At 44.1% G+C, this 25775-nt stretch overlaps 3 protein-coding genes across 9 annotated transcripts in view; 2 read left to right on the forward strand and 1 right to left on the reverse strand.

The window, feature by feature from the left end:
• Window positions 1–339: 339 nt before the first annotated feature.
• Window positions 340–2469, forward strand: mRpS18A (mitochondrial ribosomal protein S18A). The gene is made up of 4 exons (XM_065435047.1): window positions 340–499; window positions 564–706; window positions 772–895; window positions 2203–2469. Exons 1-4 carry the CDS (start codon window positions 394–396, stop codon window positions 2343–2345), a joined length of 516 nt encoding a protein of 171 aa, XP_065291119.1. The 5' UTR covers window positions 340–393; the 3' UTR covers window positions 2346–2469.
• Window positions 2470–8374: 5905 nt separating this feature from the next.
• LOC135904363 (protein phosphatase 1 regulatory subunit 14B) lies at window positions 8375–25394 on the reverse strand. Of its 5 annotated transcripts, none has more exons than XM_065435042.1 (5): window positions 24784–24924; window positions 20374–20658; window positions 15499–15579; window positions 14524–14565; window positions 8375–12115 (listed from the first exon to the last, which is right to left on the reverse strand). In XM_065435042.1, exons 1-5 carry the CDS (start codon window positions 24907–24909, stop codon window positions 12074–12076), a joined length of 576 nt encoding a protein of 191 aa, XP_065291114.1. In that variant the 5' UTR covers window positions 24910–24924; the 3' UTR covers window positions 8375–12073. The 5 variants fall into 5 exon arrangements, with proteins under 5 accessions (XP_065291114.1, XP_065291115.1, XP_065291112.1 ...); XM_065435043.1 differs by lacking the exons at window positions 8375–12115; window positions 24784–24924 and adding exons at window positions 12954–14379; window positions 25158–25394; XM_065435040.1 differs by lacking the exon at window positions 8375–12115 and adding an exon at window positions 12954–14379 and having other exon boundaries at window positions 24784–24928.
• LOC135904358 (uncharacterized) overlaps window positions 22234–25775 on the forward strand; it is a 36862-nt gene continuing 33320 nt past the window's right edge. For 2 of the 3 annotated variants that reach the window (XM_065435011.2, XM_065435008.2), the window contains exon 1: window positions 22234–22494. In XM_065435011.2, the coding sequence (XP_065291083.1) occupies window positions 22435–22494 (60 nt within the window). In that variant the 5' untranslated portion in view covers window positions 22234–22434. The remainder of the gene's footprint in view (window positions 22495–25775) is intronic. The other variant, XM_065435010.2, reaches the window with a different exon arrangement.

Below are 25775 nucleotides of genomic sequence, written 5' to 3' on the forward strand. Positions count from 1 at the left end.
AAAAGAATAAAACAATTTCTTTTTTTATTTTATAACTGTTACCTTTTGATTGAATTACTTAGTGTCTATCTTCGGTTTTAATTTATTTTTTTGGTTGAACTAATCACCCTTCGTTTGGAATACCTGTCTACCATGGCACCATAGAGTTTCTTACAATAATTCTATGCTATGGCCCACACAGCCATAAAGTTTTCTACAATGTACTGTATGAAACTATATGCTATATCTATGCTACTGCCCAGTAAACCACGTGCGTGAACCCAACGCCGGCCAAAAAAAAAAAAAACTGCTTGCTATTTGTTTGTAAGATAGCGACGCCCTCTAAGAACCCACTTACGAACTTTTCTGTTCTACTGGGCAGGCATATGGAGTTTGTTGGCCTTGGGGTAAAAAATGGCGCTGCACATAAGGACGGCGCGTCTCGGGCTCGAAAAACTGTTGCGTTTGCCAGCGCTGGGAAAGCAATTGAGTACCTCTACGACGCTTCGTGTAAAAGAAAGTAAGCACTCGTACTAAGCGCCTTAATCACCAAAGTAACGTTTTCTGTCTTGCGCATTTTGCAGTTCGGGAGTCGCAAGAGAACAACACGACAGTGATCGAAGGCGTGTACGTCGACTCTCCCCGTAAAGGGTTCGTGGTGAAACCGAAGCACACGAGTTCCGCGTGCCCACTGTGCAGGCTGGGTTTAAAGAGGTTGAACCACACGGTAAGCCGAGTCACGCGAGTTGGCCAGGTGTATTGGACGGTGGCGCGTTACGTTTCCAACCGCAGGACGTGCTAATCCTGAGCCAATTCATGGACGGGCGAGGAAAACAGCTGCCAAGGCATGTGACAGGCCTCTGCGCTAAACAGCACAAGATCGTGGGCACTCTGCTCTACGAAGCTCAAAGGACAGGTATTGCCTACTAGCGGGCCTCGATTGACTACTACTCCAGAATATCCGTTGCTCCCCTATCCAGTGCGCTGTAGCCGTCATGCAGGACCGACTTCTTTCCCTCGAACCAATCCCTTTCCTGCCGTTCACCGGTCACAACCAATCGATCCTGACGATGACAGCGGTGTTACGCGGGTTTCTCTCAATCGGGATCTAATTTCTCGATTGCGGTTGGCTTCCTTGCGCGACTGCGGAAGAGAGCGACTGGCTTTCGAGAAATTCGATCCCGATTAAAAGTGCTCCGCGTGGCTGGGGTATCGTCTCGGAGAGCAAACACGTGCACAGGTACTGGGAGTTGTGTCTGTTCGATATTCGTTGCACTCTCAACCGCAAGAACACGCTTGACAGCCTGTCACGTCGTTTCCTTGGGCACAGCGAGCTCGCATAATGGTTTTACGAAAACGCTGCATTGCACAAACTAACAACACATCCATTTTCGATTTCATTCATTGCTATGACTTTAGAACACTTGAGAATACTTCACGCACTGCTCAGTGCATCCGACACCTGCAGCCTTCTAATAAAGAGCTTTTTCCGCGTTCTAAATCGGAGCAGAGTAAAACACATACCCATTAGAGGAATTGCAGAAAGGCACTGCAATGCCCATGCCTAACTCCTAGGACATCGGAAACTATGTGCAAATATTGTTCGAGGGCTTATTTATGCTCCCCTGCTTTACCTTTGCACTCTTGGATAAGGTGCAGGGTGTTGGTTTCGTTTCCTTTCCTCAAGGAGAGTTCACGTATTAAAGGGACACCACTGAAGAAAAAACTAAGTTGAGCTGTATTTTGGCAATTTAGGTTCTTTGATGCCAAATAAAGCCACTCTTGCCATGAGAGGAGGCATGGCAGGCTAGAAAATACAAAAACAAGACTGTTGGCGACGCCACCTTGAAGTTCTTGCTGCTATGTCGTGGATTTTGACAGCATCTGTTTGGGCCTAGCTATTTTCATTTTCTGTAAAATATGGACTAAAATGTATAATGAAGGAGTGAGAGATTGAACATAGCAAGTTTCAAGAACTGCCTCTGCACCATGACATTTTGAGTACATGTACTTTCTAATCAATAACACACGAAATTTTTTTTAATGGAGCATTTACTTTTTTTTTCTTCTAATAATCATGTTGCAGCAAAATTAATGGAAAGTTTTCAAAAAAATGTTTCTCATGAAATACGGTCCCTTTAACAACAACTCTGAGGCAATCATGCCTTGGAGTAGCACCAGAGCATCGGTCCGTGAGTAATGCGATTTTCTCCTTGTGCTCAGGACTCATCTACAACGAGGAACATACCCCGAAGGAAAGGTGGCAAGAGCTGAACAACTACTTCGGCCGCACAAAGCTCAAGGTCGACTTTGGCAAACCACTCATCGACATCAAAGAATACCTCAAAAAGCCCCCTTCAATGTAAGAAATAATGAAACCGCATTGTAGTGACATTTTTTTTTTTTATTGCCTTCAAACAATGTTTGGTGACAAGCATTTTTGTGTATAGAAGAAAAAAAAAAGCATGCAATACAGCACGTAAAAACATCTGTACAGTGTTCTGTTATTAAGTAAATGAGCTCGCAAATAAATACAATGAAACATTGTAAAATGACAATTTTTTTTGAAACATTGGCTTGTAACCCACCTTGGAAAAAAAGAAGAAGCAAAACAGGCACAACTGCCTTTCCATAATAACTAGTCTTAACAATCACATTCAACAGTCTCATCATAATGATATGAACATCAGTGTAAAAGAACAGGTTGGACAAAAATGACAGAACTGTGGCCAACCACACAGCCAGTTTTCAGTGCCAACATGCGTGAACTCTTGCAGCAGTGACCTCGCCCTGCTGTTGCGTTTTAGCTTACCTTTCTTTTTAACTGCTCACACCCCTCGGTACACACATGCTCAGGCAAAAGAGAACATGGCAGACTTTCACATTTTCAAAGCTTTTACAGACGAATCTGATTAGTGCTGCATATTTTGCGCACATTGTGCAATGAAGCCTGTCATACAAATGAACTTAAACCACTCACATGGCAGTCAGCCAAAATGAGCAGTGTTTGTGGATGCCGCAAGACTGTGTGCAACCTGCTGTAAATGCTCAACTGAAACTCTTTGTTAAGAGTTAAGAGGTCAGCTGTAGCAGCAAGAGTGGTTTGCAAAGGAAAGACACAGGGTGAACAGTTACGTATATAACCAATGCCATGCATCCTCAAAGGTGATATGAAGAGAAGCGAGCATAGAACAAGATGCACGTGACATGAAAAACCAAAGTGCAACAAATGGATCCTGGGCTTCCTTAGAAGCTCATGATCCAGAAGCACCAACTACCAGACTGGTATTAGGATGCTATAATCACACCTCGTGAAGTCTACATCTGCAAGCGGTTTCACCTAGGAATGTATACTGCTATTGGAGAATTTAGGGGTTCCTGGTGAATGTTTCTTTGCTCCGTTTTTTGTGATTGACCTTGCGTACTTCTTAAATTTAATTTTATTGTCTTTTATTACTACTTCTTATTTGTTCAGTTAACTTTTGTTTCCCCCTGCATATGCATCTTAGTTCTGCACTAGTTTCTCTTAAATATAGCAATCAGGCACGTACCCAGGATTTTTTTTCGGGGGGGGGGGGGGGGGGGCCCCACCACCTCCATTATCATCATCATCGTCGTCGTCATCATCATCATCACCACAATCATCATCATCATCATCCTGTTTTATGTCCACTGCAGGACGAAGGCCTCTCCCTGCGATCTCCAATTACCCCTGTCCTGCGCCAACCGATTCCAACTAGCGCCCGCGAATTTCCTAATTTCCTCGCTCCACCTAGTGTTTTGTCGTCCTCGATTGTGTTTCCCTTCTCTTGGTACCCATTCTGTAACCCTAATGGTCCAATGGTTATCTAACCGGAGCATTAAATAACCTGCCCAGCTACATTTTTTCCTCTTGATGTCAATTAGAATATCGTCTATAGCCGTTCGATCTCTGATCCAAACCACTCTCTTTCTCTCTTAACGTTATGCCTAGCAATCTTCGTTCGATCGCTCTTTGCGTGGTCCTTAACTTGTTCTCAAGTCTCTGCCCCATATGCACTGGCAAAATGCACTGGCAAATGCATTGGCACTGGACATATTGCACTGGCAAAATGCACTGATTGCACACCTTACTTTTCAATAATAATGGTAAGCTTCCAGTCAGGAGCTGGAAATGTCTGCCGTATGTGATCCAACCTATTTTATTCTTTTGTGAATTTCCTTCTCATGATCAGGGTTCCCTCTGATTAATTGACCTAGGTAAACGTACTCCTTCACAGTCTCTAGTGGCCGACTGGCCATCCTGATCTCTTGTTCCTTTGCCCGGCTATTTATCATTATCTTCATCTTCTGCATAATAATATTCAACCCCACTCTTACACTCTCTCTGTTAAGGTCACCAATCATTTGTTGTAACTCGTCTGCATTGTTGTTGAATAGAACAATGTCATCAGCAAACCGAAGGTTGCTCAGATATTTGCCGTCGATCTTTACTCCTAAGCCTTCCCAGTTTAATAGCTTGAATTCTTCTAAACACGCAGAAAATAGCTTTGGAGAAATGTCTCCCTGTCTGACCCCTTTCTCTATAGGTATCTCACTGCTTTTCTTGTGTAGAATAAGGTAGCTGTAGAACCTCGTAGATATTCTAACGCGAAAGACGAGTCATTAAGACGAGAAACTATTTACAGATTATACCGACAACAATGGTTGCAGCTGTTGTTGTTGTTGTTGTCCTGAGTGGCCGTGGCACATACCCACAGTGGGGGATTGGCCAAGAATCGGGCGGTTTAATTAGGTGCCTAAAATAATAATGATAACAAGGGAGTTAACAATTTGGGCGTGTGAGTTTAAAAGTAAACGTTTTGTGCTTGGAGAAAAAAGGAAATAATCATATGAAAACCTGGTATAAGATAATAATAATAATAACAATAATAATTAATAAAAGATAAGAAATAAAAGAAAGCTATGGTTGGGAAGGAGAACGATCAATCTAACATGGAAATCGATTAGTTTCGATGAGGTAATTTTGGATCGCCAAGCAAACATTTCTGTGGCTGAACCCAAGAATGGAGGCTCCAAAAGATAGGATCACAGGCACTGATAAAGTCAGACCAATAGAGCGAAGCGGGATTTCGAGTAGTCGTTTTCTTATAATAGAAAAACGTCTGCAAGACAACAAGAAATGATCGATTGTCTCCGCTTCGCCACAGAATGAGCATAATGGGGAGGGGACCAGACCAGACCTGTGGAGGTAGAAGTTCAATGCAGGTATACGGCAGCGCAGCTTCGTGATGGACACTTCAATTTTCCGTGTTCGGCAAAAATTTCTGTTCCAAGGGTGCAGGAGATGTCCGTAATCCACAGAGTTAGTAATTGCGGAGCCTGATATTGACTGTATAATGATACTCCTGCGAAATCTAGCTGCAGTTACATAAGCAGTCAAAGGGCAGCAAGGAAGAATCGGGCCACTTATCGATGCCTTGGCTAGAGAGTCTGCAATTTCATTAATGATTAGTCCTTTATGGCCGGGCACCCAAATCAAACGCACGCTTCTCAAGTAACCAGGTACCAATGATTGAAATGTCCTCATCACGCGAGAATCACTAGAAGCAGTAAGGGATGAGCACAATGATAAAGAATCAGTAACTATCACGGCTGACGTAATTGATGGTCCTAATTTGCGTAATGCCAGCACCACGGCCATGAATTCGGCTAAAAAAATCGGCATGAAATCTGGCAGCCGAAGAGAAAATGTCCAATCGAGAATCGGGGAAAATATTCCTACACCTGACTTTTCTTCACATTTTGAAGCATCTGTAGCAATTACAACGTTTGTTTGAAGGTTTTTCAGGTGATCTTGTAATATACCGTCTAGAATACCGTGTGGCAGTAATTTTGCATTATTAGGAAAGATGTCATCAAATTGAATATCCGTGGCAACAGCTCTGTCGGTAATAGGAAGAACATCGCATATGCGCACGCCCAAAGAGTCAAGTAATTTTTGCACGAATATAATTTGCGGGTTATGTAGTCGCGGCCAGATGACACCGAAAAACAACGCAGGTTGTGAAATAAAGATTATTTGGGAATGACGCAGTGGTGATTCGTAAATCCTTAAGAACGTCTGCACCGTGAAAAGCCGGAACCTGCACGAAAGTGGCGGAACACGGGATTCTAGATAAAGAATAGCGCTGACCGGTTAGGTTCACAGCGCGAGCCCAGCTCGTTCTTCCTTCTCTTTTCTGGAGTGATGGCGCCTACGCGCCTCGTTCAAACAAACAGATACCTCACGCATGTAGCAATATTTTCCAAGCTTTTTACATAAGCGTTCTGTACTCCTCGATTACGTAGTGCCTCTAAGATTGCTGGTATCTCTACTGAATCAAATGCCTTTTCGTAATCTATATAAGCCACATAGAGAGGCTTTTGTACTCTGCAGATTTTGCGATAACCTGGTTGATGACATGGATGTGATCCATTGTAATGTATCTCTTCCTGAACCTAGCCTGTTCCCTTCGTTGACAAAATCCAGTGTTAACCTTATTCTATTGGAGATTACTTTGGTAAATATTTTATATAATACTGGGAGCAAGGTAATGGTCCCATAATTGTTCAATTCTTTAGCGTCTCCTTTTTTTGTGGATTAGTATAATGTCTGCATTCTTCCAGTTTTCTGGGACCCTTGCAGTCGATAGACACTTCGTATAAAGAGCCGCCAGTTTTCCAAGCATTATGTCTCCTCCATCTTTGATTAAATCGACTGTTATTCCACCTTATCCTGCCGCTCTTCATCGTTTCATGTCTTGCAGGGCCCTTCTGACCTCATCGCTAGTTATAGGAGAGTTTCTGTATCCTGTTCATTACTGTTTCTAAGTGAACTATCGTGACTCCTCTGGGTACTGTATACAGGTCAGCTTAGAATTTTTCCGCTGCTTTTACTATATCTTCGAGATTTCTGATGATATTATCCTTCTTATCTTTTAGTGCATACATCATGGTTTGTCCTATTCCAGGTTTCTTTTTTACTGATTTGAAGCTGCGTTCATTTTTTACGGCTTCTTCAGTCTTTCTCATGTTATAGTTTCAAATATCAGTTATTTTTGCCTTGTTGATCAGTTTTGACAGTTCTGCGAATTGCGTAACGCTGTGCGGCCGCCAGTCTCATATAACCGCGTAGAGCGCAGGACTCTGCCATTCTAGACGTACTGCGCTCACTGCGAAAGGTTAGAAAAAAACCCGCATAAGCACAGCACAGAAGTGGCTACGTGAGGCGGTTCGACCGATAGCTGTAGAAGCGTCATTCAAAACAAGTAATCGTTCTCCACTTCCGGCGGCCTTTTCTCTACTTCCTTTTTAAATAAAAAGATGTTGATCCATAAATATTCTCATAAACAACGGCTAACTTTTTATTATTCGCTTTTGCTTGCAGCTTGGTTGTTGCCTTGGCTCTCCCTTAGTAGATCGCTTAATTTCTCAACTCCTTGCGATTTTTGTTTCCAGTTGCCAATTTTGCACGAAAGGTGCTATACAGTTAGGGAAAAACAGGAATTTAAGAATGTGTGAGGAGTGGTGGCGTGGGTGGGGAGGGGGGGTATGCCACTTGATTTCGGGGGGGGGCCCGGGCCCCCCCGGGCCCCCCCCTGGGTACGTGCCTGATAGCAATATTTCAACTCGTCCAACAAGCAAGCCACCTTACCAAAAGCAATGCTCAACTCGCGCTGCCTTACGAGCACGTCTACCCGAGAAATAACTGCATAATAGCACACTGACCAACACTTGACAGAAGAAACTAAACAACCTCTACACAGCCGATTTCATTCCACATGGCACCAGCACGATTGTATGCTTGGTTATGAGTGTGTAAAAAATGAAGGCTTCAAAGCTGCCCCTGTGATGATGTGCACACAACTATTAAAAGACTCTAGAAGTTTCAAACATATTGGTGCGTAAATAAGCACACACTGAAAATAGTAACACGACAGCAAGTTGTCAACACTGCGAAGTTAAGCATGGTGGCCAGAACTTGACCAGTGATGGAAGTTAGCATTGAAGTTAAGTCACAAGGCCATTCTGCCACTGCTGAGGACACACAAATATAGCAGATGGCCATAACATGAAACACTGAATTCTGCAACATCGATGATAATCCAAACTCTAGAGGTGCAAGTTGCTGTTCCTTTGAAAACCATCTGTTTGGTGACAATGTGCTTTGTGCGTGGAATACTGAACAAAAAAGAAAATGGAAAAGAGCAGTTTCAATGCATAAGCCTGTGCTGCGTTCATGGCACGTGTACCACAAAGTCCTCACTAAAACAATGTTAAAAGCGTGCACAAGGCAAATGTAATGCAGTAGTTTAAAACACTAATGAACAAAGAAGTAAACATGCAGTGTGTTTGCCAGTAAGGCGTACTGGCATCAGAATGTACACCGTTTAATTTTCGTTGCACTCTAAATTCACATTTGCACATTTCATTGGCATGTTAACACCAAATTGCCTTATGTATGCAGCAAAACTGCAGGAAAAGACCTTGCACCTTGAAAAATGAGTCTTGCACCAAAAGTATGCGTGAAACAAAATAGATGGCAGTAGCACAAGAACATCACATAACAAAAGACAATGTTTTAGTGTGAAAAATGTTCATGCAATATATCCCAACTCCTAAATGAGCCTGAGTCACCCAAAAACAGGTACATCTTACCATCATTGCAGTACAAGTATACTATAAACTACAGCAACACATTGCAGTCTTCCTCTCCAAACAAGAGATTATGGAGGCTGCTTCTGACAATCAACTGCTGACCCCATAACTTCAATGTCACATTGAAAACAACGGTACTTTTCTCTCTCATAGACTTTGTAGAACAGGCAACCTTCACAGCCATTAAGCTTTTAATGTGGCCCATGCTTCCTACAACAACTTTTTGTACTCGGGTTTCGCCTTTATTCAGTGCTAAAGGCACATTCGACTGGTTCCTACTGTGGTCCAACTCTGTTTGCGATGATGCAAGGCCTTGTTAAGATTGGAGCTAGAGAAATCTTGCCTGAGCCAAATGATCAGCAGCTCCCAGAGCATTCGGAAGAAGCCAAGTGACTGCAATTACTTCGGATCTCACTCACTGTCCCACCACAAAGCTGAGAGCACCTCTAGCGCTCCGAGCTGTAGCGTGGTGCTCTGAATGAACCAGGCGAATGTGTTCCAAGCACTCCATTTCAACCAGCCATATGTAAAGCACGCTGTTTGAGTACTTGAAAGCGACCAGTTGAAAGTACTAGAAGTGTCAGCAGTGTGCCGCTTATTGCTGGTTAATGCATACTTGGGCAAAGGGAGGAACCGTGCTGACAAACAGGCCAACAGCAGACGGCACACAGTGCTTGCGCGTCGCCTGCTGTTGTCCTGTTCTGAAGCATTTCTGGCTTATGCCATTTCAAATTTAGAGGGAGATTCTCAAGCTACCAGAAAGAAACCTGCATGGCCAACCAATCTCTTAGCAGTACAGTTAAACACAAGGATCTACAACTACCTGTAAGAAGGACTTTCAGTATGAAGAGTATTGTGAAGATTGTGGTAACCATCTAATTTACTACTGTCCAGCAAATACCAAAAATGTCTGCATTAAGGCGGCATGGCAAGTCGTGTAAGAACACGGTTGTAAAACGGTGCTGGAAGCTTTATTTCTCCTCCAGTCATCAGCAAAACTGCTACTCTATTGCTACAAGCTTTGCAACAATAAATTCAGCATATCTGCTCCATCGTGCCTAGCTACAGCTTGAAACTTTTTGATGAATCACCACTAATGACAGCTGCAAGAGATAATATATATTGAGATGCTGCATTTGCATAGAAACTATGAAAGCACTGAATTAGAATGATATGCAAACTCCTATCTAGTACAAATCATAAAGTTACATGTTAAACTGAAACACTGCAGACTTGAGAGTAACTTAAGCATAAAAACTGTTTCTCGGCAATCAAGAGTAGCCGAGTGTTCACTAATCTTAAGCCAGTTCGGGAACTGCCACTTGTAGAAAACATGGTAACATGCGCAGCTGGCACGAATACAATGGCTGAGCACTGAAGGTCAGAAATGCCGAGACAAATCCTAGTCTTTAATTATGGACAGATTTCAAAGTTAACGTCTTTCAGATACAGCAAAAAAAGATGGCTTGGGCCAGTGCAGGCAGAGTGAACTGCCTCAAGCATGCAGTACTTGCCCACACAGAATGTGTGGGCACTATGACTCTAGCAAGACCCACATATTCCCGGTTATGTGTGACAAACAGCTCCGCCCACAAGAGTGCACAATTCTACAGGAGCTAGTACTAAAGAGCGAGCCTTAGTACTGACGCTACCACAGTTCACATGAAAGCTGCAGAAGATGCAAGGTGTGGCCATGTCTGCCAATTGCGTTGTTTCACTTATTTATGCAATTTCTTTGGTGTGACGGTACTGGCTGTGTGAAATAGCAATGGGAAAGTTTGTCACATTGTTACACTTTTAAGTGGAAAGTTTCTACTGGCGGGCCACCTCGTGGATTAACATGCAGGTTTCCAAGCATGCATGAAGGAAAACTACTGTGGAACCTTCTTTCGGAAACATCAGCTAGTGAAATACTGTGGAGGATGAAGCGTGAACAATCTGTACCCCCAGAACAGGCATGTCTCCTCCGTTGTGCGCTCCTCTATGCCTCTCGCCATTATAAACTAGGTTTTAAAGAGTCCAAAAGCTGCAAAACTACATTACAAACAGCACTGGAAATGCCCTAAAAATCTTTCGTGTGGCAAATGTCTTGTGGATAAAAGTTAGCCAACAAACCATAAGCTGTGGCTGTCAGCTTTGGTACTGCTCAAACAGAGATGGTGTAGGGTAGAATGGGGAGTTGGAACCCAGCGCATACTGCACCGACAGCAAGATCTTCAGAGACTGCAAGGATCAGTGTCACTGATCTCAGAAGCAGAACATATGCCAAAGAATGCAGTCAAACACAGCTTCACTTGCTGTTCACTTTTGTCTTCCTGCTCAGCAGCACAAATTCCAGAACAAGCCAATCTTTAAATTTATTAATAAGGAGGAGAATTCATGTTAAGCATGTGGCAGTGTTCTTAATGTAAGTCTTCCAGCTTGCAAAACCAACTCCACTTTATGGAGATCAGCTTTCCAATGTTAGATTTCAAAATACGTCCAACAGTCTCAGCCAAGTATTCTGGCTTTGCAGGAATGCCTGCTAAATAGAGGTCCTAATCTCCCGATAACATCTTTTCCAAACACCTGCATTTTGGTGTCTGCGTCTTTACCAGCTTGCATTAGCCGAGCACCAGCTATCTGCAAAGTGGATCCATTCAAAAACATGTCATCAAAAAGGAATGAGAAACTTTCACTCCTTATAGTGCACCCTTAACTGCTCCAAATGAGTCATCTCTCACCTGCCAGTTCTGCACGAGACCAAACACTATGAGGCGAAAAAATCCACGGCTCCTTAAGCAGGCTTTGGAAGCATTGCCTCACTTGCATCCCATGTGCATGTGCCTGTGCTATATATATATCTGGGATATAGCGTCACCTTCATCACCGCAAGCCCTCATTCCGCACCATCATCATCAGCACCAAGCAGGATGATGATGGAACAGGACGAGGACTCTCAATGATGAAGGTGATGCCACACAGAGCACGGAAAGTGGATACTTTCTGGAGATAAGAACAGTTCCACATGGCAGTACCTGCTCCCTTCAGTTCCACAAGCAGGTACCTTCCATGGTTCAACCTTGAAAAAGGCGTTCAACGCACTCTTGCAAAGGTGTGTAAGCAGCCAGTGCTTGGCCGTCTTCTCTTAATCAGCCAAAACAATCTCACAGTTTTTGTCGTCCAGGGCAAAACTTGCAAAAGCGGGTGCATCTCATTTCATGTATCCCGTTTCCAACTAGACCGCCGCCACACGTGGCCAAGGAATTTAGATGAACATGAATAGTGTGGTGATGGAAAGCATGCCTTCGCTGCAATGAGCAAGAAAAAAAAAAACGCACAGTGGGGCTGTGGTGTACAAGCGTATGGGTGCAGTGAGATTTTTTAAGAACATGGGTCCTGATGACTAGGACGAACACCTTGCTTGTGGAGCTTCTCACAGGGTCTTGGCCCGCTGTATCAGCTCGTCGATGAACATCTGCAGCGGGTGAAAGGTGTGAGCACACGATGATGGAGCTAAGCCTATATTTCGGCAGTTATGAATATGTGCCCTAATTATTTTCAGATGTGATTAACCCTTTCAAGGTTGATTTTTTTTCGCCATAAGCGACTGCCCAGGGTCCATTTTCTTTAATGCAGATTTAAATTCTTAAGAGGGACCTATTTCGAAAAAAATTTACCATAATATTTCTTGGGTGAACGTAAAGTGGGGAAAAAATATTTTGCTTTGGTGTATAAGTACTCTTTATTCATGAATAACAACAATAAATAAAGGAAATAAACTTATAAGAATTACAAATTTGATGAATTGTTATACACACATTTGAAGGCTTAGAAAATGTGCACATGAAAATATTTCGCAGTCTCAAATGTTCCTGCTCTTACACTAATATTTACGTCCATAGCGTGATCGAACTGCGTAGGTGAGCGCACTCAAGAAAACTGTATGGTTGTCTGCCCGTCAAAAAAGCAAAATGTTTGACAAACTTCAGCTAATCTTGATCTTATCACCATCCAGAGGTGATTCGTTTTCGCGAGTCTCCAAAAAAAGAAAAGGGAACACATGCACGGCAGCATCCTTCGTATGCGCACCCCTGTGAGCAATAAACGAGAGAGTAACAGACAGTCACTCTTTGAGCGATTAGTAACGACATAGCCATAAGTTTTGCGAGTGCAAGAAGCCTAAACAGCCCGTGGAACAAAACCCAAACTGCTGCCCGCTCACCCACCAATACGCGAGCGGTAGTATATAGATGTGCCGGAGCAAACCAACTAGCTCTAAAACAAACCATGCAATGAAAACCGAGCGAGGGAGGCACGAGAAAAAACTTCCGTGTATTCTCACATAGTGGCAGCACATGCCAGTAAAGAAAAAGTTTGGAAATTGGCACACTTATTAAGTGTGCCAATAAATATACGGCATCGGCCATTTTGGACTCCTTCGCGGCGCCGTATATTTACGCCATTGACCCTGAAAGGTTTAAAGAGCAAATTGCAAGTATGTAGAGCAATACTGAATGCAATTCAGAAGCCTTGCAGCTAGTACACTAAAGCTTTTGGCACAGTACAGAATGCTCTTCTTGCTTTACATTTCACTATACAGGGTGCTTCATAAAATCCATTCAAAGTTACAAAAAATACCTGCAAAAATTAAACTTTTCTCTTTGGGACAGTTTTTAGCAGAGAAGCAGACATTTTAAAATGAATTGAGGGAGCACAATGAGACAATGTAATAATGAAAATGAATAATTCACTTTTCAATTGGAACACACAGTACCACTGATCCTATGTGAAACTTGAAACCTGTCATCTGAAGCATTCCTAACAGCTTCTGAATTTGTATAACATTGATGCCTGCTAATTACTGCAACGTAATGAATTCCAATCAATTCCAACTTGGAAAACCAAATCTGCAATGCCAAAGTCCATAACTGTCCCACCCCTGGCAGACGGTCATCATTGACACAGCGGTTTCCGCCTCACCGTCGGGCAAGCATGACGCAAGCATCTTTGTCCACCCGCATGAAATCGGCTGCAATTCATTGCACTGCAGAAATCAGTAACATCATCTCCGCGCAAAGGTGGTTATATACTCCTTAGGCAATGAGCTTAACCCTGCATTGAAATAGATTGTCCGACTATTTCAGCTAACAAAGGAACTCACATTTTATTCTAAATGACCAAATTGATGTCAAATGAACAAAAGTTCATTATACATTCGAAAAGCACATTAAAAGGGATGATACATGTAAATAACATCACGTACACAGCAACTTGTGCACGAGCTATCTAGCCTGGAAAGACATGATTTACAGCTCCCCTCTTTCAAAGAGGAAAATAAACACCTTTCTTTACTGTACCTAAAACAATAATAAAAAAGTGATTTGTTCATACTGCAGTGATGAAAGCAAAGAAATTCTTCCTCAATGCAAATTCTTTGCAAACAACCTTTCTTCAATTATGAAGTTTTCTTTCTGAGAAACCCGTAAGAGTTCCCTTTGTAGCTTTGTGCTACATACGGGTGGATGACAATTTTTCCTTTCATTAATATTTCTCCACCTTGTGAGACCTCGCAGAACTGATTTACAAAGAGAAGTGTTGAACACGCCAATTTATTTTGATTATTTTAGACCATGTTTCCATTGTGCAATTGAATCCAGTCAGTCCTTGAGGCGTGGCCTATTTTAGTTGGAATTCGAAGACTAGAACCCATCCACACTGGGCACTTTGTTCTGCGCACTTCTGAAAAACCTTGTGGTTAGAAACTTGCTTAGGCAAACAATAACGTCTATGAAGGAGAACATTCACACCTAACACCTCAATGCCTCATGCACAGGCAACCTCTAAAAAGATTGCTCATTTTACCAAACAAGCCAGGTGACTCACCTCAACTTGGTCCCGAGTCTGTTTGGCACCCACCAATTTTGCCTGGAACGAGAAACAAGTTCCAAATGCATTTCCAGGAGGCTCAATACTGCAATGGCAGAAAAATGCAGGACTGAAAAGGCTTTTTTTTTTAAATCAGTAAAATCAATAGTGGCAGTCTGTCAGTGTTATGGTGAAACAGCACACATGCGATGATCTTATGTAATAGACAGCACCACTGTTCTATTGAAAAATTTTACGCTTTTCCTCTTGGGTCACCGCAGACAATGTAAAGCATGATCTGTCTTGGATAAAGCATGCAAATGCTGCACCCAAACACTGTATCAAACAAAATGTGCCATGAAATGCCACCTTGCCTAGAAATTTAAGAATAAACAAAGCAGCAGTTTAACCAGAGGATTCACTTTATACTTGGCTACTTGGCTTTTGTAATGTTCACTATGCACAGAGACCAGAAGTGGACCATAATGATTATGATGAAGTTTGATGGTTTTTGGAAAGAGACAGTAACAGGCCTAATGAAATGTATTTTTTGTATCATGAGAACCAGACAAACTGGATGAAATAGCTCCTGCTGACGATTTAGGTACAGGTGACCACAAACATTTTTGGATCACTGAAATCACAAAAAGTTCAATTTCCTTGCAACCTTACCACGAGGCTTAGCATTTTAGTGAGAAATGTGGGAGGGTTTTAAAGGTGAAGTATCCACTGAGCATTAAGAATTGAAGGCAGCTTTATTGGCTCGTAACAAAATTTAGCTCTTCCGTGAATCCTGTGTCCAAAAACTTTCACAGATGGTGGCAGAATGCACACCATCACCGCAAAGAATGAAATGTATTGAGGCAGCAAGTTTCACAGCAGCAGCTATGCTTATGTATCGCAGCTGCAACATTCAGTTGCAAGATTTAATGGCAGTTTCTGACAGAGCTATAAAAAGCATGTTAGAATGTGGCATTCAAGCAAAGGTCTCACCCTGAGAAAGTCTCTTCGACGGTGATCACTCTCCATGTCCAAGAGCTCATCCAAGTCTATTTCGATGTCGTGGTTGTCATCCTGCGCGATGAAGAAAAAAAATGTTAATGCTTATGCGCCTTTGTTAATGAAAATGTGCGCTTAACAGTGCACCAAGTTTTTATGGTCACATGGAATTGTGTGTAATGAAAGCAGTAGTAAATTCTGGAACCGTCACAACAACCACTGCTTGATCTCAAAAGCTGCTGGCAGATGCCTTATAAACAGAGGTTCAACGTAAAATGCATTGTTTGACATGACATATTCCAACTACGATAGTTACTATCACTGTCATTGAGTTGTTCGTTGGTTTTGCAAGTACAGGTTCACTCAATAAATGGCCTGTTTCTGCAAGTTCATCCTGTTTCACTCATTTGCACACCTGCCAGTGCTTCTTCACATCCAAGTGGCCATGTAGAAGTGTGTGCCTTCCAAATGATGCTTTCACATAACTTGCAGTGCCCTTCTATAATGGCTAAAATAAAATGACTACTTTAGATATCACAATGCTAAGCTGAGTTCACATTAAATAAATAACCATTTCGCTCTCACTGATCCCTTTTCTTTATCCCCCTCTGCACCCATTTTTCTTAGTGCTACATTCTTAGTGTCAAGTCTAAGTAGTGGACATCAAATTTTGTGTAATTTTGAACTCTTAATGCATAATTACTACAAGAAGCAAGAAAGTGAACACCGATGATGAATGAAGCTTATACTCCTAAGCTAGCCTTATTTATAATCTTATCTTATAGTTCTCCTAAACTTCTCTTTCGTTTCATGCTATGTTCACTTTATCTTGAAGCACATCTTATGACTCGAGAGAAGTGCCAGAATAGGACAGAACAGGCCTTAAGGCAGCCTACCTTGAATTTAATAGTAAAAAAGGCTGAGAAAGAACTTCGAGAATAAACAAACAATTTAGGGGTTCTAATGTTCAGCCATCCAACAAATGATGCAGATGGCATTGATCCTTTGACTCAAGATCCAACAACAGTGTGTTATTTCTCTGGTATAGAAAACACTGCTACACAGTGTTCTGCATATCAAAAGCCCCTATCATGGACAAATAAAGAACTCACACACACAGACAAAATTCAAACACAAGAAATACACGATTTTCATTAATGGACTTCAAATAATGATGCAATTCATTTTCCCCTGCAAAAAATGCTGCACCGCGTGTTAGAGTTCCAATCAAGCACGCTAATATGTCTAATACCTCACATAAAATCTCCTGAATTTCCTTATTTGGATTCAACATATCATGCAGGTGTTTCAGAACCACCAGAGATGAACTGAACAGTGTTTACCTACGAGTTCATGGAATCATAGTGCATTTAATGAATGATGTATTACAAATCACATTCTTATTTATGTTGTTGCCTGTACCCACTTAAGATATCTACTGATACTGACCACCAGACCTGCTGCATTACAGCACTTGTGTACTTTATTTTCTCGTTGTAACTGCACCATATATGCCCCTCCCCTCCACCCTTTCCAACTGAACGAAATGTTAGAAAAAGAAGGGTAACTTTTACGTTAAATAAAGGACAAAGAAAGCCGTTGGCAACGGTCTTTGGAGACCTTTCATAAGCATACAGCACAGACACCAGTTGTAATGATGGCTAAATGCTGTTTGACACTTCTGACATACTTTCTACAAGGATCACGGTTGCTGCAATTGAGGCGGCATGTCGGCCACACACGTGTGCAAACCAAATGAGCATCACCCTCAGACACAAACACGAGAGGATGTTCCCAAGGCCACCGCCAGAAGCCGTGCAATACCATAGTGTGTCTGGCAAAAGGAGTGGGCAGGAGAATGGACTTCCTGTTGGCAGCGCCCTATCCAGGAAAACCGACAAGCACGAAACACGTCCGTGCCTGCCTGTGCTACCAGTGAAAGGATGCGTAACACACAGACCTATTCTCACGAATGCCAATAGAGAAGGAAACTCGCAAACATAATGCTGATAAGAGAAGCAAACATAAATTAGCCAACCTGGCAACCAGCCAGCTGGTTATATGTGTTAAGCACACTATCACGCTCCACACAAAGAATTTATGGCACATTGATTCTGAACAGGAAAAAGATGAGACAAGGTCTTATGTCATGGGGGCTATTTGCTTCCTTCTACGATAATTTATTTGCATTTTTTCGGACAGCTGTATTTATTGCAGTCGGCATTGATCCTTGTCTGCTTTGCTGTTCGTGGCTTAAAACCCCACTGTTCTCGCACCTAGCACACTGTTTCTTTAAGGTCTCGCACCAACTCCTCATCCCCTTCTTAATTTGAATGAAATCAACCTCACTGATCACATTATCATCTATGCAAAAAGTCAATAGAACTTCAACTTCAATTGAAGGCGCAAAGGTGTTCAGTACAGCCTGTGGCCCCCATCATGGTGCACAAGGCAGTTATACATCAGCGATGATGTGAAAGTAGTTAATTGGACACTGTCTGTGGCCACGGAAAGCTGCACGGACCTCACTGAACCTACTTTTGCAATTTTCATCACGTGATACACCCTGTGCAAACATAGTAGTGTATAGCATTGCAGTTCCTATTAGGACAAACTGTAAACCTTTGTCTTCACTACTGCTTTAGCAAATGAAGAAGTGGTCTGAATTATTCTGTAACTACATTTATCTTATTTAGTAATACTGTCAGTTTTCACTGTCCCTAACAGGAGTGGACTATAAATAAGCATGAGACAACATTAGATCACATGGAAATTGCTGATGCAATAAGCAAGTTTAAGCGGTTCTTGCAAGAGAAGAAAGAAGCATGCACACTTGCATGCAGAACATAACCAATAGACAGCCCTTGTCAGTTGTCATTATGTAGCGTTAAAGATATCCACAAAAAAGACACATGGCATCGTCGTCATGCTGAATGGAACTATGCCTCCACTTTAGTAATAAAGCCTTTAAACTTTTCATTTTAGAGCAGTAGGTCGCACTCTCTGCCATCCACCAGAGCAGACTTCACGACACTTCCACAATATGGTCAGTTTCACGCACATACACGGTCAAATGCAAGCATTTAATTCATCTGCATTGTCTCGCAATACCGCATGTCGGAACGATCTTCCGGACCACACAGCATCCATCTCAAACCGCGAAACATTTCACAATAAATTGCACGCTCTGCACTCCTAATCTTGTATAATGAATTTTCACTGTATTTTACCTTTGTATTTGGTACTGAGCTTTTTTTGCACTGTGTAAAATGTTACCTCCCTTATTCAATGCCCTTTACTTGTAGGGTATCGCAAATAAATCAGGTAAGTTAAAAAAAAGAATACAGTTTTTGCTTACATTCAACAACACATTCCACATTTCAATAGCACAGAAGAAAGATAGCTAAACATGCCACAGTCTGCAGTATACAAGTCACTAACACAAATAAGTTGACCTGATATTGTTCAAATGAAGCTACACAATTCTTGTTTTTCCTCTCGCTCTCTCTCTATTTACTTTTCTGCAGTAACAGTATGCCTCGAGGAAGGCCATCACCTCGCGCTTAGCAGAGCTTCAGGAAAACATGTACAGATTGGCTCCTTGAGAACTACCAGGCAATGCAATAGCAAAAAGACATGCCGCAGTAGTGCAGCTTCCCCGCACAATCAAATGTCATTGGCACCGTCCCCACTGAGGCAACAGCCCCAGACGAGGCACCACTTTGAGAGACCCTTAAAGGTTCGGGGAAGGGTGGTCTTTTGTCCTGCCACTTTGTCCAAGCGATGCAACCGAAGGAGAGTGCTCAATGAAAAGAGACAGGCGAAGGAAGAGGGGAGGAGGAGGCCAGCATCGGCAGCTGCGCGTGGCTTTGTTGTCATGCTTCCTCGAGCGTAACCGCAGATTCCCCTTGTGCCTCCCACCACCAACTGCCGGGCACTTCCTGTCGTCTCGCACAAATGAGACCAAGCCGACCCCACTTCGCCTCTGCATTTTGTTCGTTCAGCACTTGTCATTCAAGGAACGGAAAAGGAAGGCAAACGTTCCACGCTTGTCTTACTGAACTGACACATCTCTCTTGAGACCATGCCACAGCGAGGTTTATGTGAAAAGCACACAGTGCAGTGGTTTTGAGTTTATTTTCAATAAGTGTGATAATAATTGAACACTAGTAGGCTTTGCTCTTTTTAAGGTTTTTCTCGGAGCACTTAAGTCTCTATATCCAGCTATTTAGGTGACAGTCTTGTCACTGTCTAGAACGTCTCTGCATGCAAGATGAAGGCTAGCAACTTATATAACCAGTTAGATTCAACAAAGGCATGAGACACCTTGCACTATATATTATGAAAGGCTTAAGTGCTCAGGAAAATGAACAGAACAGCCAGGTGACATCTCCAATTACTGCTTCATCTGACAGAGAACCTTATGATTAACAGAAAATAATATTAGGAATTACATTTCAAAGCTTTCTGAAAGAGAAAAAATGTCATCCACTAGAGAGTATCTCTGTGTTATGTTCAAATGAATGAATCTTTCTTTTTCATAAAATATTCCTCCACCGCGCAGATTTCCACATATCTGATTTGTCACACTCAGTATCCAAGCACTTCCAAGTCATTAATTCGACCTCGCCCCACAATCCGCTAGCCCCCTGGTAAGCTCATGTGGTAGAGCAGCCACCTCTGAAAGGCCTTGGTCCTAGGTTCGATCCCCTGACCAGGTTGAATTCTTCTTCAAATGCGAAGCCTACCTTGTGAGAAACCCATTGGGGTTTCCTTTGTAGCTTCATGAATACTGTCAGGTGGATGACCTCTTTCTCCCCCTTTTACGAGAACTGGCTGCGATGTCGAAAGTGCAAACGGCACACTCACCGAGCAGGCAAAGAGTCGCTGGAGCTGCTCATACATCCACATCTCAACGCGCAGCCGCTTCTTGATGAGGCTCATCTGGTGAGGGCCGTACTTGGCCGTCAGGTACTTCTTCTTGCGGTCCTGCAGCTCTTCCTTGTCACCTCCTTCAAAGTTGACATGCAGCGTCTTGGGACAAGCTGCAAGGCACTCCCCGGGACCCTTGAGGGACCCTGTGCCCGCTGCCAGACCACACTCCATTCCGTGGCCTGTTTGTCTTGATTCCACTAACGAACCTGGGGCCGTGCCCTGCAAAAAGTGTGCGTGACTTATTTTTCTGGACGAGGGAAACTTGTTCAGACAATCTTATCTAATCTTTGTCAGCTGCGACAGCCCTTGGCTGGCCAGATTTACTTTCGTGCAAATAGTAAGTACAAGCAAAAGAAAATGAAAGCAGTTATGTATACTCTGTTAATACAAAGCAAGCAATGCTATGAAGCCTAGGGTAGAGATAAATTTCTCTCAATGCTTGCTTTAAGTAAGGGTTTCACATATGTGCAAGAAATATATAGATATGCGTCACTTAATTAAGTCTCATAACTTTATGTCGCAAGACATTGTGCAATCATTACATGAAAGGTGTTGCAGATTTGCCAGTGAGCAAGCGGAGCAACGTAGTTATTCCGTAAAAATTATTCCGCTGCACATCAAAAACAACTGCTCTGCAAAACGCGCGGGTCGAGACTTATGACACCACCACCAGCATAACTTCTGCAACATTGCCCGCCAAGTGTGAAACGGGGCATACTTAAAACTTTCATGAGTGTAGTAAATAATGCCCCAATAAAAACATTTGTCCACAGAGGAACAAGCACATTTTGACAATGTGAAATAATAGTTCTGCGGAATTCGCAAGGGGGAGTAAATTAATTAAGGGAAATTGAGACATCCACCCAATCGTTGACAAATTCAAATTCGCCCTGCCATCTGCGAGCCGCCTGGTTAGCTTGGATGACAGAGCGGCTGCCCAGGAAGGAGGTAGTCCCAGGTTCGTGTCCAGGACCAGGACGAATATTTTTTCCAGCTGCGAGGCTTTTCCTTCGAGGAACCTGTATGGGTTTTGTCGGTAGCAATTGTTACAATAGGGTGGATGTCTCATTTTCCCTTAATTTTGACAATTTGTGCTCACAATCTATCAGGATGCCCTGACTGTGAAGGCACTTGGCACAATAGTCTGCAGCAGAGCACTTGGGCTAAGACAATGGACAGTCCAATGAAAAAAAATTTGCCATTGTTAACTACCGAGTCTGCAAACTCGCTCCACAGTACACTAGGCCCTGAACCAATAGAAACTGCCGACATACATTGTGGAGTGTTTAACACTGCTTATTTGATAAACGTACCTGGCCCCGTGCAAAAAACATGTGCACAAGTGCAAGATATGGCCAAGAATTATAAGAGTAACTCATCCAGATTCTTGTATTTACAATGTGTGTAAGATTGTTGGAAACAGTGAGTTTTAGGAGTGAAAAGTATTTCACAATGGCTTAAAAAGAAAAAAAGTCAGCACTAGATTGCAAATAGAGGAAGACTGAGAAAGAAAAAAAAAGGAGGTCAATAGAAGACTGACAACAACCGCGCCTTTCTTCCTGCTGCGCCCAGCACGGGAAGAACCGGCCTCAAGAAGACGGCTATGGCAGGAAACTGGTCCACACCTCCGACTGTTTGTTTGCAGCACGCACGTCATCGCGCTATATGCAGAACAGGGTCTTTGAACCCTCGCCGTTTGACCGCCCGTAGCGCATTCTTGCCTTGCCTGGACAAACAGGTGGCTTACGTGTAGCACGCTTGGGCGGACACGCTCACTTGGCGCGTTGAGCTCGCAAAAGGCGCCGTGGCTTTATTTCCGTTGTTACTCCTTTTTTTTTTCTTCTTCTTCTTTCCTAAGCAAACCAGAGAGGAGAAAAGCCCAGCACGCGGTTTCATGCACATTCATGCCCGCGCGACCGAGAGCCGGTCCCCTGACCTCCGTTTGGCGGGAGTGTCATTAATCACCGGCGCCTTCCCAATGCCAGTAAAACAGAAATGCCGGTCGTGCCCGTTTGGCCGATAACCTTGCAAGGCCGCAACGTCCGACAATGCGAGGTAAGGCCGCTTCGCGCGCCCTATATAAAAAGGGGCGTCAACTGAATTGTAAAAGAGAAACCGCGCCGTCCACGAGTATATATGTGGGTGTGTGTGTATATATATACCGGTATATGCCGCTACAGCGACAGATACGTTTGGCGCGGCTGTAGAAGAGAGGGATTTTTTTCTTTTCAAAGCTCGTCTCCGAACGGTCCCTGCGCGGAACAGTTTTATTTATACATACGCGTCCAAGGTGATGGCAGGCTTTTGCGACGGCATCACTCTCGGGCTCTCGACCAAGAGAACTGGATCATACTTCCGGCGCTCCCTCCTTTCTTTCTGCCCTCCACCACCCCGGGCCAATACCTAGGAAATACGCAATTCCGGAGGATGCATTCGACGGGGTCGCGCGGAAGGGCAAGTTTTGCGCAACTATCTAAGAGCGCGCGTTGTGTGTGAAGCAATGCCAGGGCAGAGCCCACCGACACCTAGCAACGAGGCGAACGAGAACGACGCGCTCCCTTTGCGCCGAGCGGAGCGCGAAAAAAGACAAAACGACGCGTCTGTCGCAGCCGCGCTTTTCTGGAGCAAATTGAGGGTCGCCATGCGCTCATCACCACGGCGGTGGCGACGGCGGGATTAATAAGCGTCCGGGGTCACACCGCGTGCGTTTTGTCTGGCGTTCGCTGGTTCAGCGACGACACCGTTCTCACACACGTCGCATAAGTGCCATAAGCTAGCGACCGACGATCCAGGAAACTTGCTTACGAGTGCCAAGTGGTAGTTATTTATTTTTTTCCGTACGTGTGCTGAGCGCGACGAGCGGCGGTTGGTTTCGTTTACAGCGCCAAAGCGCAACCTCAGTGTTTTCCCCCCTTTTCTCTTCGGGAGCCAATTAGTGAAACTAGGTGCTTTGTGAAACAAACGGAGGCCCTTCAAACAAATTACTCTGCACGAACCGAGACCCGCAGCCAAATGACAAATAGGCGGGCAGTTGAGCTGTTCCCAGGTCGACGGTGGTGTGGTGGCGGTGCTGCACCTACGCCAAGTGCCGTCAATTAAAACAGGCTCACAAAATTTACGACCTCAAGGGTCGTGCGCACGTGCTACGGCGCAGTTAACGCCGGCCTACTTTCGCAAAGCACTACGCTAGACGAATCTCGGCAAACTTGAGGCGTCGCCTGTTGAAAACATAAAAAAAAAACAAGTGGGTGGCGGAGGGGGAGAGCAAAATATTCAACAAGGATTTCGCGTTGTTTCATTTCCTTGCCTCCGAGGTTTTTGCGCCTAGCTAGAAACAAAACGACTGCGCCGAATGCGGGTTTTTATGTGCGCGCGTGCTAACGCGGGCGGCCACTTTTGCGCAAGCCTTGGAAATTACGCATTCACAATGCGCACGCGACACGCGCAACTTCTCTATCAGCAGCAGACGCTCGAGCTTTGTCGGCGCCAAGCGCTTTTGGCGTGCATGCAAGGGTGCCGGATTATTGAGACTATAGTGAGTAGAGGGAGACGACCAGTTTCGCAAGGGCGCTCCTTCCACCATCACCGCCACCAAGCTACGCAGCCAGCACATGCGCTAGGCAAGCGACATCTCGGAACCGAAAAGCCTGGCCGGGCTACTACCACGCCTCACGCATGGCCCCGAAGTTCCACTAAACGTGAACATAAAAATTAAGTAGACGAGATGCCGGCCATATCATATTGAGCTTTCATCCAGCCCATGGGCATTGTAAAGGATGGTGGAGGGAGCAAAATCATTTTTATCTCCGCTCCAGGCGCACTGTCGTGCAAACTTATCTCCGCATCGTGCGGGCCGATAATAATGACGCTCGGCAAAATAACTCACGCGCGTCCTAGCTGACGGAAGAACGATAAACAAAAGAGGAAGTCAAGCGCACGGAGAGGCATAAAATGAAACAACAAAAAAGAAGGAACCGGCACTCCCCCCACAACAGCGGGGTCCCGTAGTGAAACGGATAGCTGCTCCGTGCCGCCGTCATGCTCAAGCGATTATACGCGATCGTGCGACGAAACGAAGCAGAAGCTTCTGCTCCGCTCCCTCCCTCCGCCGAGAGGGCAACCCCTCTGCTTCTTCGACTCCAGGAACTAAACAAGAAGGGAGCCTAGCTTACAGTCATACAATGGCCGGGCCGATGAGCTCGCCCCCTCCGTGAAGCGAAGCACTTACGATCTGCTCACGACCGCACCACACCTGGCCTTTGTTCCGAGACAAACGTAGGAAAAAATCCCGACTCGCTCGAGGCAAGCAAAAGCCAAACAAGGCACCAGCATCACGCGTCGTACCTTTTCGCACCCACCGAGCCCACTGAGGCAATCTGCCACCAAGGCACCTGGCCCAGCGCTGGCTGCTCCAAAATCAGTAACGAAACTGCGCGACGCTAAGCAAGGCGTTCGTGAAGGTCGACGCATTTATAAGCGACACAGGCGCGCGCGCTCGGGGTTGCAAAAAAAAAAAGTAACAAAGATTTCATTCATTTTTAAATAGACCCCCGCGTGTGCTTCCATGACGCCAAGCGGGCCTTTGTGCCAACGAGAGAAGCGCGCGGGAGGGGGGGGGGGGGTAAAAAGTAAAGAGAGACGAAAACGGGCCGGGCTCAATATTGAGCAAAGGAAGCGCTGATGTACACCGAAAACGATTAAAGGTAAAGAGGGCTCACCTTATAAATCAGGCGGAGAGTTTCGCGGGGCTCGTGTACTCCGAATCTTGCTCGATACCAAATGTGAACGACCCGCATCAAGACAATCGCGTACTACACACACACGTACGGGCCGACGAACGAAGCGTCGCCTCGCACTCTCCACGACACTCGCCGCGAGCAGTGGCTGGTGCCTGCTTTCGCCTGGTCGCCGGAGAAACACAAGCAACGCGCTGCTCCGCGCGAAAAACCCGAAACGGAGGAACGGGAAAGCGCAGGAAGAACGTAGTGAGCAGCTTCAGCCTATTTCAACACTCACTTAAAAAAACTCACAGTAAACAGCGTATGCCATCTTTAGAATTAAATATAAACAAATTGTTATAGAAGATACCTTTATAACGCAATAATTTGTTGACTTATTCACACCTAGGTGGCGCAATAATTTGTGTAAAATTACGTTGAATGAGTGAACGTCTTGCGACTAGTAAAAGAAAAGAGGTGCATTTTACAGACCAAAAGTAGCTTAAAAATTGAAATACTGAATTCTTAATCTTAATGCTATCTTATCATCATAGCTAGTAAGTAATTTAATGTTGCCAGAAGAAATCATTTCTTCATGTTGACAGAACCGAAAGCGAA

The sequence above is a fragment of the Dermacentor albipictus genome, chromosome 7, assembly GCF_038994185.2.
Source record: "Dermacentor albipictus isolate Rhodes 1998 colony chromosome 7, USDA_Dalb.pri_finalv2, whole genome shotgun sequence".
Classification (NCBI taxonomy): Eukaryota; Metazoa; Arthropoda; class Arachnida; order Ixodida; family Ixodidae; genus Dermacentor; species Dermacentor albipictus.